General features: G+C 37.3%; 2 protein-coding genes across 5 annotated transcripts in view; one reads left to right on the top strand and one right to left on the bottom strand.

Moving 5' to 3' along the window:
• The window catches only part of myom2b (myomesin 2b), a 32191-nt gene extending 28303 nt beyond the window's left edge, over positions 1–3888 (bottom strand). Inside the window, exons 1-3 of one of the 3 annotated variants that reach the window (XM_067591460.1) lie at positions 3762–3875; positions 1040–1079; positions 813–916 (exon numbers count right to left, since the gene is read on the bottom strand). In XM_067591460.1, coding sequence (XP_067447561.1) covers positions 813–895 — 83 coding nt within the window. In that variant the 5' untranslated portion in view covers positions 896–916; positions 1040–1079; positions 3762–3875. Of the gene's footprint in view, positions 1–812; positions 917–1039; positions 1080–3761 lie in introns of all 3 variants that reach the window. The other 2 variants (XM_067591468.1, XM_067591479.1) reach the window with 2 other exon arrangements.
• Positions 3889–6914: 3026 nt separating this feature from the next.
• Positions 6915–14279, top strand: rnaset2 (ribonuclease T2). Of its 2 annotated transcripts, XM_067591449.1 has the most exons (11): positions 6951–7054; positions 7130–7161; positions 8304–8381; positions 8590–8644; positions 10266–10315; positions 10763–10820; positions 11173–11237; positions 11598–11711; positions 12173–12218; positions 12487–12558; positions 12780–14279. In XM_067591449.1, exons 3-11 carry the CDS (start codon positions 8311–8313, stop codon positions 12972–12974), a joined length of 726 nt encoding a protein of 241 aa, XP_067447550.1. In that variant the 5' UTR covers positions 6951–7054; positions 7130–7161; positions 8304–8310; the 3' UTR covers positions 12975–14279. The 2 variants fall into 2 exon arrangements, with proteins under 2 accessions (XP_067447540.1, XP_067447550.1); XM_067591439.1 differs by lacking the exon at positions 7130–7161 and having other exon boundaries at positions 6915–7054.
• Positions 14280–14358: the final 79 nt, after the last annotated feature.

Genomic DNA, 14358 nt, shown 5'->3' with positions numbered 1-14358 from the left:
TTACAGGGAAAACAAGGGATGTCGTGATTTTTTCTTTATTTTTATTTTTCACCCTGATTTTTCCACATACTAATTCCCAATCCTATATTCATTTTTTGCTACATAATACAGCTTTGCAGAGAATAAATTAGGCCTATATTAAAATTAGTGAAGCAATCCACTTTTGGTATGTTATCACTGACATCTAACCAGGCAGCCTGCTTCAAAACTTAAATGTTTTCATCTATTTTATGTGTGAAAAAATGCTCAAGTTCAAATGCAAATCCAGAGCTGTTTTTCTCACTCTGCTTACTAATGCAGGCTGTCAGTATGGATACCATCATGCATTGCAAATATGTTTAAGTGTTTTAACAGAGTGCGTTGGGTTGTTTTTGACTGCTGGCTAACCAGAAAGCACTACGATACCGTCAACAGAAGACTGATGTTAGGTCTTGCTTAATATAGCCAGTAATGATCAGTTAAAGACGCTTTCATCAATCCTGATACTGACTTTGAAGACAAGCTTGGGACATCCCTTGTGAAAACCTTTTCTAGTTTAACTTGTCTCTCTCTGGATTAGCCTGATCTTGATCTTAGTCTAATTTTAGTCTGAACTTGAAAACCTAAGGTTTTAAAACCTATGGTTTTCAATCTGGTTTGTTTTGCTGAATGTGCTGTATTAATGGTTACATGGCTGAATTTGCAGGTTTAGTAATGACAAAGCTTACTACCGTTACAATATTACCATTAGAAATAACATTAGGACTATCTAGGTGCTGTATAAGCTTTAGTATATGTTTCAGTTAGAATTAGCATCAGAGGGTATCCTGTACCTGCTGTATTCTTTAACCACATACTGGCTCTGTTTGTGGTGGTATGCGTGGTCGTAATGTCCATGTTTGAGCCTTGCCGACATGGTGACACTGTTGATAATGACCTGTTGGACCAGCAACACACACACAGACTGACATGGTTGTACAGTATAGTATATCCTCACGTACAACAAGTCAGACCAACATTACAGTGACACCAACACACACAAACACGAGGGTTACCAAACCTAAAGGATTGTTGAAGAGATGTCAGAGATGAGATGTATTCTGATGAAGACAAATGTAAACAAGAAAAGAGATGGTTACGTATTCTGAGGAGTTTCTCTGGCTTTTGCAAACAAAAAAAATACTTGATTCTTTGTAACAATGTGTGACAACAACAATGGGCAATACAGTATATTTGTGGTCACTGCCTCGCCCTCTACTAAAAGAAAAGCCCTCCTGGAATTTGGACACATGGAGATGGCAACACTGTTACATGCACAGACACACACAAACACAACAGTCTTAGTGGCTGCTTCAGGAATGACAAGGTGACACTATATTGATTTAAAGACACACAGACACATGTGTTCACACACATAAACAAAAGGCATGGATGTAGACTATTGTTGGACTAGTGATAGATATGAACAGTAACTGACAGTACAGCTGCCCCAAAGTTTTTCCAACAGTTTGACAACTCTAAATTCAGTGCTAGTAGTCACAGCATATTTATTTCACAATGGTGGACTGGAATTGCTTTTATTTTCCACTTAACAGGTGATACTGACAGGTCTGCCTCCTTTCTTCACTCAAATGCATTACTAAAGACTTTTGGCTAGCTCACTGCTGTTTGGCAGCAGTCTAATGAAAACCTCCAATGTCAAAAAACTGAAATACTCAGCAACTTACGAAGAGCTGTCTTTGCATATTTTCACCAATCAACTATTTGTGAAAGTACATCTTTTTATGTATGAGTGTTTCTTGGATGTAAATTGCACTGACTCTAATTTGTACCAAATACTGTCAAGGATATGAAAAACTCCAAAATGTATAAGGTGACATGCCACACCGGTAGTTCTTTCTCCATTCCACTATCCACAGTATTGCATTACGTCACCAAGGCCATCTTGACCAGCTCAACACTGAAGCATACATGGATAATTTTACTATAGTGCTGTGTATTTACATTCACACTGCTTAATGTTAGGTAGGGGCATCAGCAATGTATTTAAATCTCAAATAAATGAATTTATCTGAAACTATAAATTGGTTATAGTTAAACAGTTAAGAGTTATTTTTAACAATGAAAATTTAAAATTTAAAGTGTCTTTAATTCAAGGTGATGACAGCTTTCACCTTGTAAATGATGTCTACTCTTCTTAGCAGGGTATCTGATATGAACATGTTTTACAGTGCAGACACCAAAGCAAGAGCGTAACTGTGTCTTACATCATGCACACATTGTGGCGTAGGAACATAATTGCCTTACATCACCTAAGTCCCCAGAGACTAGAATTAAGGTCAGATGAAACATGAAACTGATTTCCCCTGCCCAACCTCACCCCGAAAGCTACCAAGACATGCTGCACTGGCAAAGACATTTCTGTTTCCACATTTTTTAAACATTTGCCCCAGCTTCAGGGTCACCATAACTATTACCAAAGCTGTGTTTAACTCACTTCTAATGCCCCAAAACTGTCAATCAAGCAGCCAGTCAAACAGATGATAGATGACACCTTAACGTCCTAACCTGTGACCTCTAACCTCTGAGCCCTAAAATGACTTTTAGCTTTTCAATATGTTCATGCTCATACCCTCACATATGTATAATAGTTGCCAATGAAAAGGTCAGTATCACTCCTATAAGAAATATTTTTACAAATTCAGTTGATAACTCAAAAATTAGTGTGTATTTCTCACAGAAAATATTCTGTTGTTTCATACACTTCATCCTGTCCAACAACCAGTCAGCCAGCATGTCCAACACAAAGAAATACCATTACAATCACTGAAGTCCCAAATATTTCTGCTAAATAAGTAAAGTTTATTTATATAGCACCTATCTAGAGCAGATCACATCAGAAAGTAAAGCATAAAAACGACAGACATACATAGAAGACCTTGTGCTTCCAAATGAAATAAGCATTAAGCTAAACTACCCTCAGGTAATTGGTGATTAAAGGCAAGTCAGTCCTTCACCCCAGTACCCCAGTGTCCTCTGCTTATGTCAGAGTGGCAAAAACTGTAACAGCACAAATACATGCCAAATGACACCCAAGCCTCTCTGTCTGAAACAGTAAACCTCTGCAATAACTGTACAAACCTCTGAAATTCTTGATCCATGTGATAATAAACAGTTGCTATTTGGATAAAAATACTTGCCGGCAAACTAGTGGTAAAAGTAATACAATGGAATAATAATGGGTAATTTGTGTGGTAAGTTTCTTAATTTAAGATGAAATGTTTGTGAACATTATGTATGAGGTCAAGTTTAAATGAAGTAAACACATTGTAATTCCCAGAACAACACATCAACAATTTGTTCACAATAGAAACAGTCCAAAGAGTCCCTACCAAATTTGACTGTCCAGTGGGAGTCCACTTTACCCAATTATAGTGTTACCATGATAAACACACACACAGAACTGCTGTCTATATCATTTGTCATTTCCAAGACAAGGTAATTACTGTCATGATCCTCAAAGCAGTCGTTATCATTTATTCAAATTAAATCACCACACATCCTTCATGACTGATATATCTGAATATTCATCACTTTAATATCAGCTCTGGTTAGGGACCATGCAACATCCCTCGCTTGTGCCCTAATCTGCTCCCCATTCCTCCATCCCAGTCATCCTGCCTGCTACACTCAGGTTTAGAACAAAAGCAGATTAAAAATCTGGATACACAGAGGGGTCAGCAACAGACGATTGAATAAACAGTTTTTACAGTTTTTCTTACCTCTTGAGATTTCCTTTGCAGCGACTTCAGTTGGCAGCCTGAATCCACAGGGAGTCAGCCTAAACCAAGTACCAGGCCAACGCAACCACCACCCGTCTCCAACCGACCCCCACCTGCCTCTCCCTAAGGCCTTATAAGGAGAGAGAGCTGCCTATATATAACCAGTATCCTTCAAGACTCAAGGCTGCTAGAACCATTCAACTATTTGATTAACAGAGTTTGATTAACAGAGTTTGACGAGTTTTTGGTGGAAGCCATGTTAGCCCAACTGCTGGTTTCTGGCCTGTTAGCTCAACAGCTGATGCTAAATAATTGGTGATAATCTATACCAGCTGATCTAGACAATGATGAGAATCTGACCATTATGATGTTATGGGGGGCATTACCTAACACATTTACGAGCAGCATTTTTAGCTTTACAGAATAGGCAGCAATACATTGAGCTTTCTGAGAAAACACTTGAACAGTTGGCTAGTTACTTTAATTTGTTCCATGCCACATTTGGCATTTGTTGAATAATAAAATAAATTTTAGGCAGCATTTCAGAGTTGATTAAACATGTCTTCAAACCCTGACAATCAATTTGCAATGTTTCAATGGCAACATGCATTATATCTACAGTATCTAGTTGTTTCACATATACATTTAGATCATTCTAGCTGCACTTTAGACTACTGAAGTCTCTAAGATCATTCTCCATCTGCACCCAGAAACGTCTTGAGACACTGTGCTGCATGCTGAACTTTGGCCAAGGGCCTATTTATAAATCTAGCTACAGTTACAGCTAGGACTATTCCTGACACACTGGAGGAACTGTGAAACACATTTCTCATCTGAGACTAAATCATATGATGGGACAACATGGCATTACATTGGGGAATATAGGAAAGAGAGAGTGATTTGGGATGGGGGGTTGATGTTTGATGAAGAGCATGGTGTGAAAAACAAAGCTGGTAAAAAAAAAAAAGCTGGTACCTTTCTGTCACATTCAAGATCAGCTGAACCAGTTGGAAAATACAGATAGACAGGTACTGAAGGCAGAGCCTATGGAGACTGACCTCTACAAGTCACAAAACTTTGGCAGCCTGGTTTCATCAATCCATCATCTAAAATTTGGGAAAAGTCTAAAAAAGAAGCATTATACATCATACATTTTCTCCCTTTTCATCCCCCAACCACCCCATAGCAAACACATACACATACAAAGTAAGCTTGTATGATCTCGGAGAACTAACAATCATCAAACCCCAATGGTGACCCTATACACATCCCCACCTCAGATCTCTCCCCCTGAAAACAAAGACAACAAAAGATTAAAGTCAAGTCTGATTAAGATTAAGGTCGAGTCTGATTAAGATTAAAGTCTGCACCCTCTCTTTAACCGAATTATAAACCACATCCCACATGAGGGGAGTTTTAAGGCTGCATTCAACTAAATGTTTATAATGTCCTTAACTCTCAGATATAGGAGATGTATGGACTATTCATTAATATGCATATGAGGTCCAATGACTGATACTGCAATTTCTGTTTTCATTCTTCGTCATTGTGTGTGTGTGTGCTTGTGTGTGCTTGTGTGTGTGTGTGTGTGTGTGTGTGTGTGTGTGTGTGTGTGTGTGTGTGTGTGTGTGTGTGTGTGGTAAAAACAGAACTAACGTGTCTGTGGTTGAAAAGAGCCCTCTGTTGGTCATAAGGAAGCACACTCAGTAACCAAAGCCCAGTGATAATTTTAGTACATTATGTTGCTGGCAGACAGTGAGAAGTTGGTAGGCCAGAAATCAAAGAGTGCCAAAGTTGTGGTAAATTTTAAGCAAGCTGAAAAAAGAAGAAATAACTTTGAAAAAAATGTCACTGTTGGATATGTACAATTTGTTGTATGGTTAATCTCTGTTCCTTCCCATTCAATATTATGAAACTTTGACTATTCCTGGCAACCCTTTTTGACATTGCAGTTCCTGACATAGCAAGATAAATCACTTCCTCATTTTACTCTCATGACATGCTTAATTTTACATATTGGCTTATAATGAGTCATTAATTTAAAAGGAACCCCTGGGCAATTCATAAATTTGACAAGTCAGGCCTGTTCGATTAAAATGAAGTTGTGGAACGTCAGTAAAATGATTGAATATTTGTCTTCAAATGAAAAAGAAACAAACAAAAAAAAAAAACCATGAGATAGACATGCTAAACTGACACTTTTAAAAGAATGTTTAGAATACACAGCTTTCTGCCAAAACAAGTACAGTAAACTATAATAGTGCATGTTACATATAGTAAGCAGAGCATCTATCTTGAATTTAAAGTGACCTGGATCAGAGGAATTTTGAAAGAAAATTATATCAACTGTCCCTTTCCATTAACTGCAGTGTGAGTTCATTCTGGCTTTTGCAGACCTCCATTATATGTTTAGCTCAGCATATAGGATGGCAGCTTGCCACAACTGCAGCAACTGTAAAGAAATTAATGCACAGGGTAACAATGGAAATCCCCCAGTATGTTGTTAGCTAGTCCAACTGAGCACATCCCACCCATTAGGAATCTGTCATAAATATATTTTTAAAACATGCAACAAATACTACTAAATTTAATGAATAATTTATTTTGTATTGTTTGATTGTTGAACACCATGTGAAAGCAACTGGCTACAGATTAAATAAGTAATTTTGGTAGACACACTGTCAAACTGACATTCTCTGTTGACACAACATGGACACAGCTTGCAATTTTCACAAAGGCTGTTTGTTTATCAAGCTCTAAAGCTTTTCACAGACTGTTTGCATCAGGTATATTCTCTCCTAAAAAACATTATAAAGGTGTTCTTCAGATTGCGTCTTTTGTTACAAAAATGACATTTATCATCATTTATTATCTTATGAATGCCAATTCATTCACAAGTCAATAAATTCTTATAAAGTCATAACACCTACAGTTATTGATTCATAAATCATGAATATATATATACCCTCGAACTGTCCTAAACTCATAGCGTATGATGCAGGGCCAGCGGTTGTAAAAGGGACGATTATACACTTTGTCAAGGAGCCTGGTTTTAGTACATCAATGAAAGGTCATCGGGACAAGGAGCAGCCGGTAGGGTCCGGATCGTAAATCAAGCGACCCACGTTTACCACGTGATGACGCATGACCTCTACGGCGCTCTTGATTGGCTGAGCATACAGGTAGTGAAGCCGCTGCTGGACATAAACAACAGGCTGCAAATGTATCTTGTGAGCTCATTTTATCATAAACCACTACAAGTCTTTGTTGCAACATATCCGGCATAGGGAGAGGTGAGTTTTAAGCATAAAATTTGTTTAAACTGATGCTAGTTGAGATTAAAAGTTAAGTTTTACTCTGTGTTGTAGTTCGTTAACGGGGTTTGCTGTCTGAGGAGTCGGTAAGTTAGTTAAACTTGTTTGAAATCGCGATATATCAAACTACCGCTGTTAAGTCGAGTTTCTAGCCATGACTAACTATCGTGTTAACTAACTTAACTACGTACTTTCATTAGTATTATTGTTTAATACATGTAAAGCACTTTGAAATTGCCCTAAGTGTATGAATTGTGCTATGTAAATAAACTTTCCTATCTGTATTGAAGCATTCATGTCGGGTAACTCGACAGCAAAACATTTTAATTTCTTGTGCCTGACGACTTCAAAGTTTGCCCATTGCTGTCTTTTAAGTTACAGCTTTTTAACGTCCGACCAGTACAGTTCAGTCCATTTTCCTTTAAAACATCTTTCAATGCTTTTTCCTAAACATACGAGCTGTATCTTATCAAGTGCGATAACAATACACACAGTGTGATCTGCACTGCGGTGTTATGAGAGCTGCAGTGTTTCTAGGATGTAGATGAATATACCTCCTGGGCATTTTGATGACTCTGTGGCTTGTTACAGGGAAGCTGTATGTTCTTGTTTGGGGTTATTACTGCTACAAACTGTGACAGTTTGCCACACAAAACTGTACAGTTTGGGAGATGATTACTGCTAGATTCAGGTTAACATACTACAGCACTTTTGTCATCGAAATAGTCTCCTGCAATGATTAATGATGATTCAGAGTACTGTTTTATGACTTGACCTAGATAATGTGTGTTCAGGCACAAAGTTTCAAATGCACTTTATTCTTTATATCAAACCTCTGTTGATATAATGGTGTTGCTGGGTTAAAGGTTGTTTGTTGTTGTTCATTAAGTTACCACACCAGGTCTTCACAACTTCTCATTTCCTGCAGTTAAAACCACTACCTGTTTTCCCCTTTTCGGTGTCAGTCAGTCAGCATGATCAAGTGGCTTTTCTTCATGCGTAGTCTACAATTCTTCTACTACATGGTTTCATACATATGCTGTAGGTTATTATAGAAATTTACTTTTGAAGATAAATGCATTCATTCTCCACAGACGCATTTTTACTCCTAGTTCTGGACTCTGTGGATGTTGTTTTGATGGATATTGCAAGTACCTTGAACCTTTTGATGTTCAATAGTTCTGGATAAAAGCAGCTGTTTATTGACTATTCCATTATCCTTTTTCAGATCAGAGATGAGGCTCAGCTCTATTTTTCTGCTGTGCCTGGCAGCAGCCCTGTCCTCTGCCTTTGTGGTTTCACATTCGTAAGTACAGAAATCATATATGTAGAAATGAAAAGAATTGCAGATGGTCTAATAAAGCCTGCCTCTGCTGTGATCTGTTAAATTAACATAGAACTCTTTGTGCTAATAATAAACAAATAAAATAATAAACAAAATATGTCTACAGAGAATTTAATATGTGTGTGTGTGTGTGTGTGTGTGTGTGTGTGTGTGTGTGTGTGTATTTCAGACACATGTGGACCAAACTGATCCTGACCCACCACTGGCCCAGCACCTTCTGTAGTGTGAGTTTTTTTCTGCCTTTAGTTTTTGTTTTTTGACCTTCAACAAGGCAATACGCCTTTTTCCCAAAACAATTTGACATTTCAAAGCACGAAACCATTCCATTACTCATCCCAGTAAGCCATGCCAGTTAGAAAGCAATATCAAAGTGCTGGAATTGGTTCACCTAAATGGGATCCAGCCATCATTAATGTTATTAATTCCACCTGTGCTTTTCCTAATATGACAAATCAAAAATGTCTGCTGTGAAAAGGGTCTGTGTAATTCTTTGGACCAGATCCAGATTTGGCTCTATTCACACATCCTTCTTTTATTTGTAGAATGAAAAGAGTGTTTTTAACTTTATTAAATCTAAATTGTTAATGAATTTTACTCCAGTTGTGTGGTCATGATAAGCAAACCTGTAGTTGATTTTTCAGGGTTCAGTTGTCACACTCATCTCAAGAGCCTCATCAGTCAGTCATTAGCCAGAGTATTATGTCTATGTCTGGTTAGGTAAATTCCTGCACCAGTAAAGATGAATATGAATGTGCACTAAAGCAGGTTAGCAATGGGTTTAAACAAGGTCTGTCTGCCAAAGTGAAAACCTATTTCTAAAGAGGAAAGAAATTGTTTGTATAGGTTTAGATTAAGGGTTTGCCTATTACATGTTGTGATAAGTTGAGGGCAGTGTGGATTTATATCTGTTTATTGAACAATTATGATTATTGTTTAATAACATGGTATCCCATCATAAGACTTACCTGTATTTGGCCCCAGAATGTTACTGGTAATCTGTGTCACTGACTCAATATGTAACCGGCATCATGTGGTGTCTCAGTCATGAGACTCTCTGTGTCGGGGTTTGATTAAGCAATATTCTTTAACAGGAACATGCTCTAAGACACAGAACACACATCCCTTATTTTGTGCTTTTTGACTGCACTTTTATGCTGACCTAAGAGACTCTCTGATGAGTCAAACCTATGTGGTTTTGTATCATACGCCTGACTTTGTTTTCTGTTTAGTTGCTTATTGATTGAAATAGCTTCCTTTCTCAATGCCAATTTCTAGTTTTATGATGTTGGCATGTCTACATGTCTTATAATTGTTTTCCAAGACCACATGGTAGTGCTGCAGTACCTCTTTCCACTCAACAATCACTCAACATGTCTTTCTTCAGCGGGAAAAAGCAGAACTTGGTTATATTGGATGTTGGCAATATATCATCCAATTTGTTGTTCATTTCATTAATTGCTTGACACATTTATAACATAAACACAAAACATTTGCTGCTTACAGCTTCTAAAAATGTTTTAAAAAGTATTTTAAAAAGTGTTTCCACTTATATTTAACTTAATAATGTTTGTTGTTTTTGGCCACAGAAACAAGCAATTGAAAACATCAATCTGTGTTAAATATAACCATTAGTTGCAGCCCTAACAGATACTCTGCAAAATTAGCTTTGTGTTCATTTTAACTTTTTTATTCTTGTCCTGTAGTTATAACAGATTTTTGCTCTGCTATTCAATAAGACACTACTACTTGAGTGTGTAGTGTTACCAGTGTGTAATTATTAACAAAATTACAGTTGGATCTGTGTGTCCAGATGGATTTTTCTAAAAAAAATTTCATGAATTTCAGATGGAGCATTGTCATCCCAACATTAGCTACTGGACACTACATGGACTTTGGTAGGGGGGTGTGTGTGTGTGTGTGTGTGTGTGTGTGTGTGTGTGTGTGTGTGTGTGTGTGTGTGTGTGTGTGTGTGTGTGTGTGTGTGTATTTAAACAGGTAAGAGTGTGTGTTCTGTACTATATCAGCATGGTGAATGTAACAACCACCTATTAAGTATTTTATATTACAACATTCTTAACACTGTATATACAGAATGATAATATAACCCAGCTCAGAACTTGAAACCCGACTACAGGGATGTTTTACACGTTTGCCACAAGCCTATTTAGTAAACAGACTATATGAAGCACATCCAGTTGTATGTTATTTGGGTGAAGAAATTCATTTCAAGCTGAAACGGTCGTAATAACTGCTGTGTTTTTTTTTTTTTTTTCTCTACATGTGTGAGTAAGTAACAGGCAGTAAGTGACATATCTAATAGTTTGAATGTTTCTCTTTTCCAGGCCAAATTCAGGGAGTTTCTGCAATTCATCATGGCATTTCAACACTTCTGAAATAGAGGTATAACACTGGTCAGACTTGATGTGCCTTTATAATTGGGTGCAAAGTCATTTCTTTTATGCTAGATCAGTAGTAGTTTTAATTTACTGAGAAGAAATTTAAATGGACACCAGTTGAAGATAGTGACACCAATGAGAAAGTTATTGGCAGGAAAAAGAAGAAACATGAGGATACCTCCGCTTTCAGAATTGCAAGATTAAAAGCTCTTTTTATCTAAAGCAGACAAAACCAAGAAAGACTAACATTAGGCATAAACAGAATTTGGGAGAATAAATGAAAGATTTTCAGATGGGATACAGTAAACAAATTACTGAAAGATAAAACAAGTTTGTTTGTCGGTGTGTATTTTCAGGACCTGCTGCCAGACATGGAGAAGAGTTGGCCTGACTTACTTAAACCTGCTTCTTCTGGATTCTGGTACTCTAACAGTCAATCCTTCCGTTTTCTTGTTGTCAATCTGTCTGTGACACATGGCATGCAGTGTCATGCATTCAAGACCTGACTTTCATAGATTACAGTTGTTGACATTATAGCTGATAAGGCTCAGTCAAGGGGCAAGAGATTAAGATCCCATAATGTGGCACTCTATGGCATAATGAGCATGATGTGTAGCGGATTTTCCATTGCCACTGTTTTGATAAGTGGCCACCCTCCATTATCTTGAAATCAGTCATTAAATTGACATTTATCATCATCATATACTGTAATGTGTTCTCCACCTCAATTTTCACATGATGATAATAAAACCGATTGCTTTTTGTTTGTCTGTTTCAACAGGAAGTATGAGTGGCAAAAACATGGTACATGTGCAGCCATAGCAGACACTCTGAACAGTCAACATAAATACTTCAGCAAGGGACTGGAACTATACCATAAAGTGGACTTGGATAGGTACAGGACATGTACACATTGACACCCACACACACTCACACACGTCTTTCCTCGGAAACATTTGGCCTCATGCATGAATGTTTTCTTACTTTCCTCTTATATTTGTTCTTGCACAAAGCAATAAGAGGAAAATAAGAACGTCCTATGTGGGATTCAACAGACTCTCTTAACTGCCTGAACTTGTCCTAAATCGCTCGTTTCAGCCTGATGAATGTTACCTGTTCATGAGGAGGTGCGTGTTTGTGAGATGTGATCATTAGTATAATCCACACCCCTAAAATTGCCATGTAAGGCTCCATGTTCCGCTCCATTTGTGGGCGAGTTTCATTTACATGAAACATTTTCAATCCACACACTAGTTCACTGAAACTTGGATACTTTTATATTCATATTATAAGTCACTCTGGATAAAAGCATCAAATGAATGACTCAAATGAAAATCTGTGTTTCTCTTATTGTAGCATCCTGAAGAAGTTCGACATCATCCCTTCAGAAAAATACTACACAGTAGGTCTATTTGTATTATTTATGTCCTACAGCAATCACATCCAACATGGAAGACTTTGAACAGAAGCAGAAAATAAGAGCTAATGACAACTTGGTCAAAAGTATCTTTATCAAAATCAGTCTTCAAAAACCCAAGTCTGACCAGTGGTTTTTACATTTTATATTCTTTCCACTGTAATAAAATAATCCTATGTGATGAAAGTGCCTTGTTATGATAAGGTGACAATTATCACCTCTCATCTCACTGCTCCTTTTGTGTCTTCTGTAGTTTTCACAAATTGAAGGAGTCATAGAAAACTTCTATGGTGTCAAACCCAAGATCCAATGTGCCCATCCAAAGGTATGAACCTCTTTTTTCACTCAAATAAATATATATAACCACTACAATAACAATGCAAATACAAGTTGCTCATAATTTGCTGTATGTTATATGTATGGTTTTTCTGTACTATTCCGGATTGTCAGTGCATTTTTTTTGTGTCGGGAGAGAAAAGAGCTGTATTTAAGGTGTGTTTCAAATGGTGTCTGACAGTGAAATTATATGTTTATTGTGTTTGACAGAATGCTGGTGTCCAGATTTTGGGCCAGGTTGAGATCTGTTTCAACAGTGACTTCACCCTCCTGGACTGCGAGAAAGAGTTTACACTGGAAACCATCTCTAAGGGAGACTGGGACATTCCCATGGGTGTTGACAAGGCATCTGGGTTCAGTGTGTGTGATCATGACACGCCAGTTTATTACCCACCTCTGCCTTAAAACACACGCACACACACACTGAAACAGCACAGTACAACCCTACTTTTACAAATGCACACATACATAAAGGCATAGAAACAAATGCATTCTTTGTTTACTTTGTCATTTGTACTGTAATTCAGCACACATACACAGGCAGAGACACACTGATCTTACACTATAATGTTATTTTTCTCTGGCTTTACAATGAACATCATACCCTTTAATGATAATAATAATGTACGTATGTCAAAAATAGCATCACACAATCAGTGCAGTTTGAAAACAATTTGAGATGCTGCATTAAAATTCTGGCTGTGACAGGTTGTACTTGGAAAAATCAAATTTAAGTGCATTGTTCTTTTTATATCCTACAAAACACCAGGATACACAGACTCCACTACTACATAGTACTTTAATGGAATTATGTCCCTTGCTGACCCTCTCTGGTAGATGAATCCGACAGTGCACAGCAGGTTTTTTTCCATGGCACAATGGGGGGCATCATGGTAGGTTCAGGTCAGGCAGGCCGACGGGCAGTCTGTGCATTGTGTCTTTGATGGTGTTAGCAAACGAGTGAGGCCTTTATATGTGTATCTGTGTTGTATCTGCAGGTAACTTTTCATGTTATTGATTTTGTAGATGTCAAATCCAAGTGTGTATCTTGAGTCGACTGGCCGTGTTTTATACTACTCTGTGTGCCTATGTGTCACCTATTAAGTGCTAAATCTTTTTGTGGGGGTGATAGTATTTTCATACTGAATAATACTAATAAAGTAATTAATCCAATACATCATAATAGGTAGCAATTTATATTGTGAAATTGTTTTTCATAGTTTAATCACAACGCAAAGAATGCATTATTTTGGGGCTGCTGGGACTGCTTTGCCATATGTCAACAACTACATCTCCTTATTGCATAATAAACTAGAGGCAGTTGATACCAACTACCCTCTAGTGTTTTTCAAGTAAATATGTCTTTATTCAATGTGTTAATCAGGTTAGGGCTGTTAGTAACATTAGGTTACACACCAAGTAGACTAGACTTGTTTCTCAAGGATGTAGCAAATGCTGTTTTGATCAACACTATTTCATCCTCCACTGAAAGATGATTTTTTTTTTTTATTTATATGATGTCTTGTTTCTATTGATGCTGTTTGTCTGTGGCTGTTTTTTTTTTTACACTTAAATCAATTCCGTCTAAGCTGAAAGGTCAGTGGTTATTGTAATTACAACAACAGTTGACAAGTGCTGTGGTGTACATTTTGTTTTTGTTTTGTTTTTTTGTCAATTTGTAATGTCAATAAAACATTCAGTTCAGGTCAATGTGCCCTCTAGTCATCAGTGAGTTATGCAACTTGTAATATTGATAAAGTGTATCAGTTTGCATTTTTAATGTATGCAA

The sequence above is a fragment of the Thunnus thynnus genome, chromosome 1 (genome assembly GCF_963924715.1).
Source record: "Thunnus thynnus chromosome 1, fThuThy2.1, whole genome shotgun sequence".
NCBI lineage: Eukaryota > Metazoa > Chordata > Actinopteri > Scombriformes > Scombridae > Thunnus > Thunnus thynnus.
The sequence above is the reverse complement of the archived record's forward strand: the minus strand, read 5'-3'. Positions and strand labels throughout refer to the sequence as shown.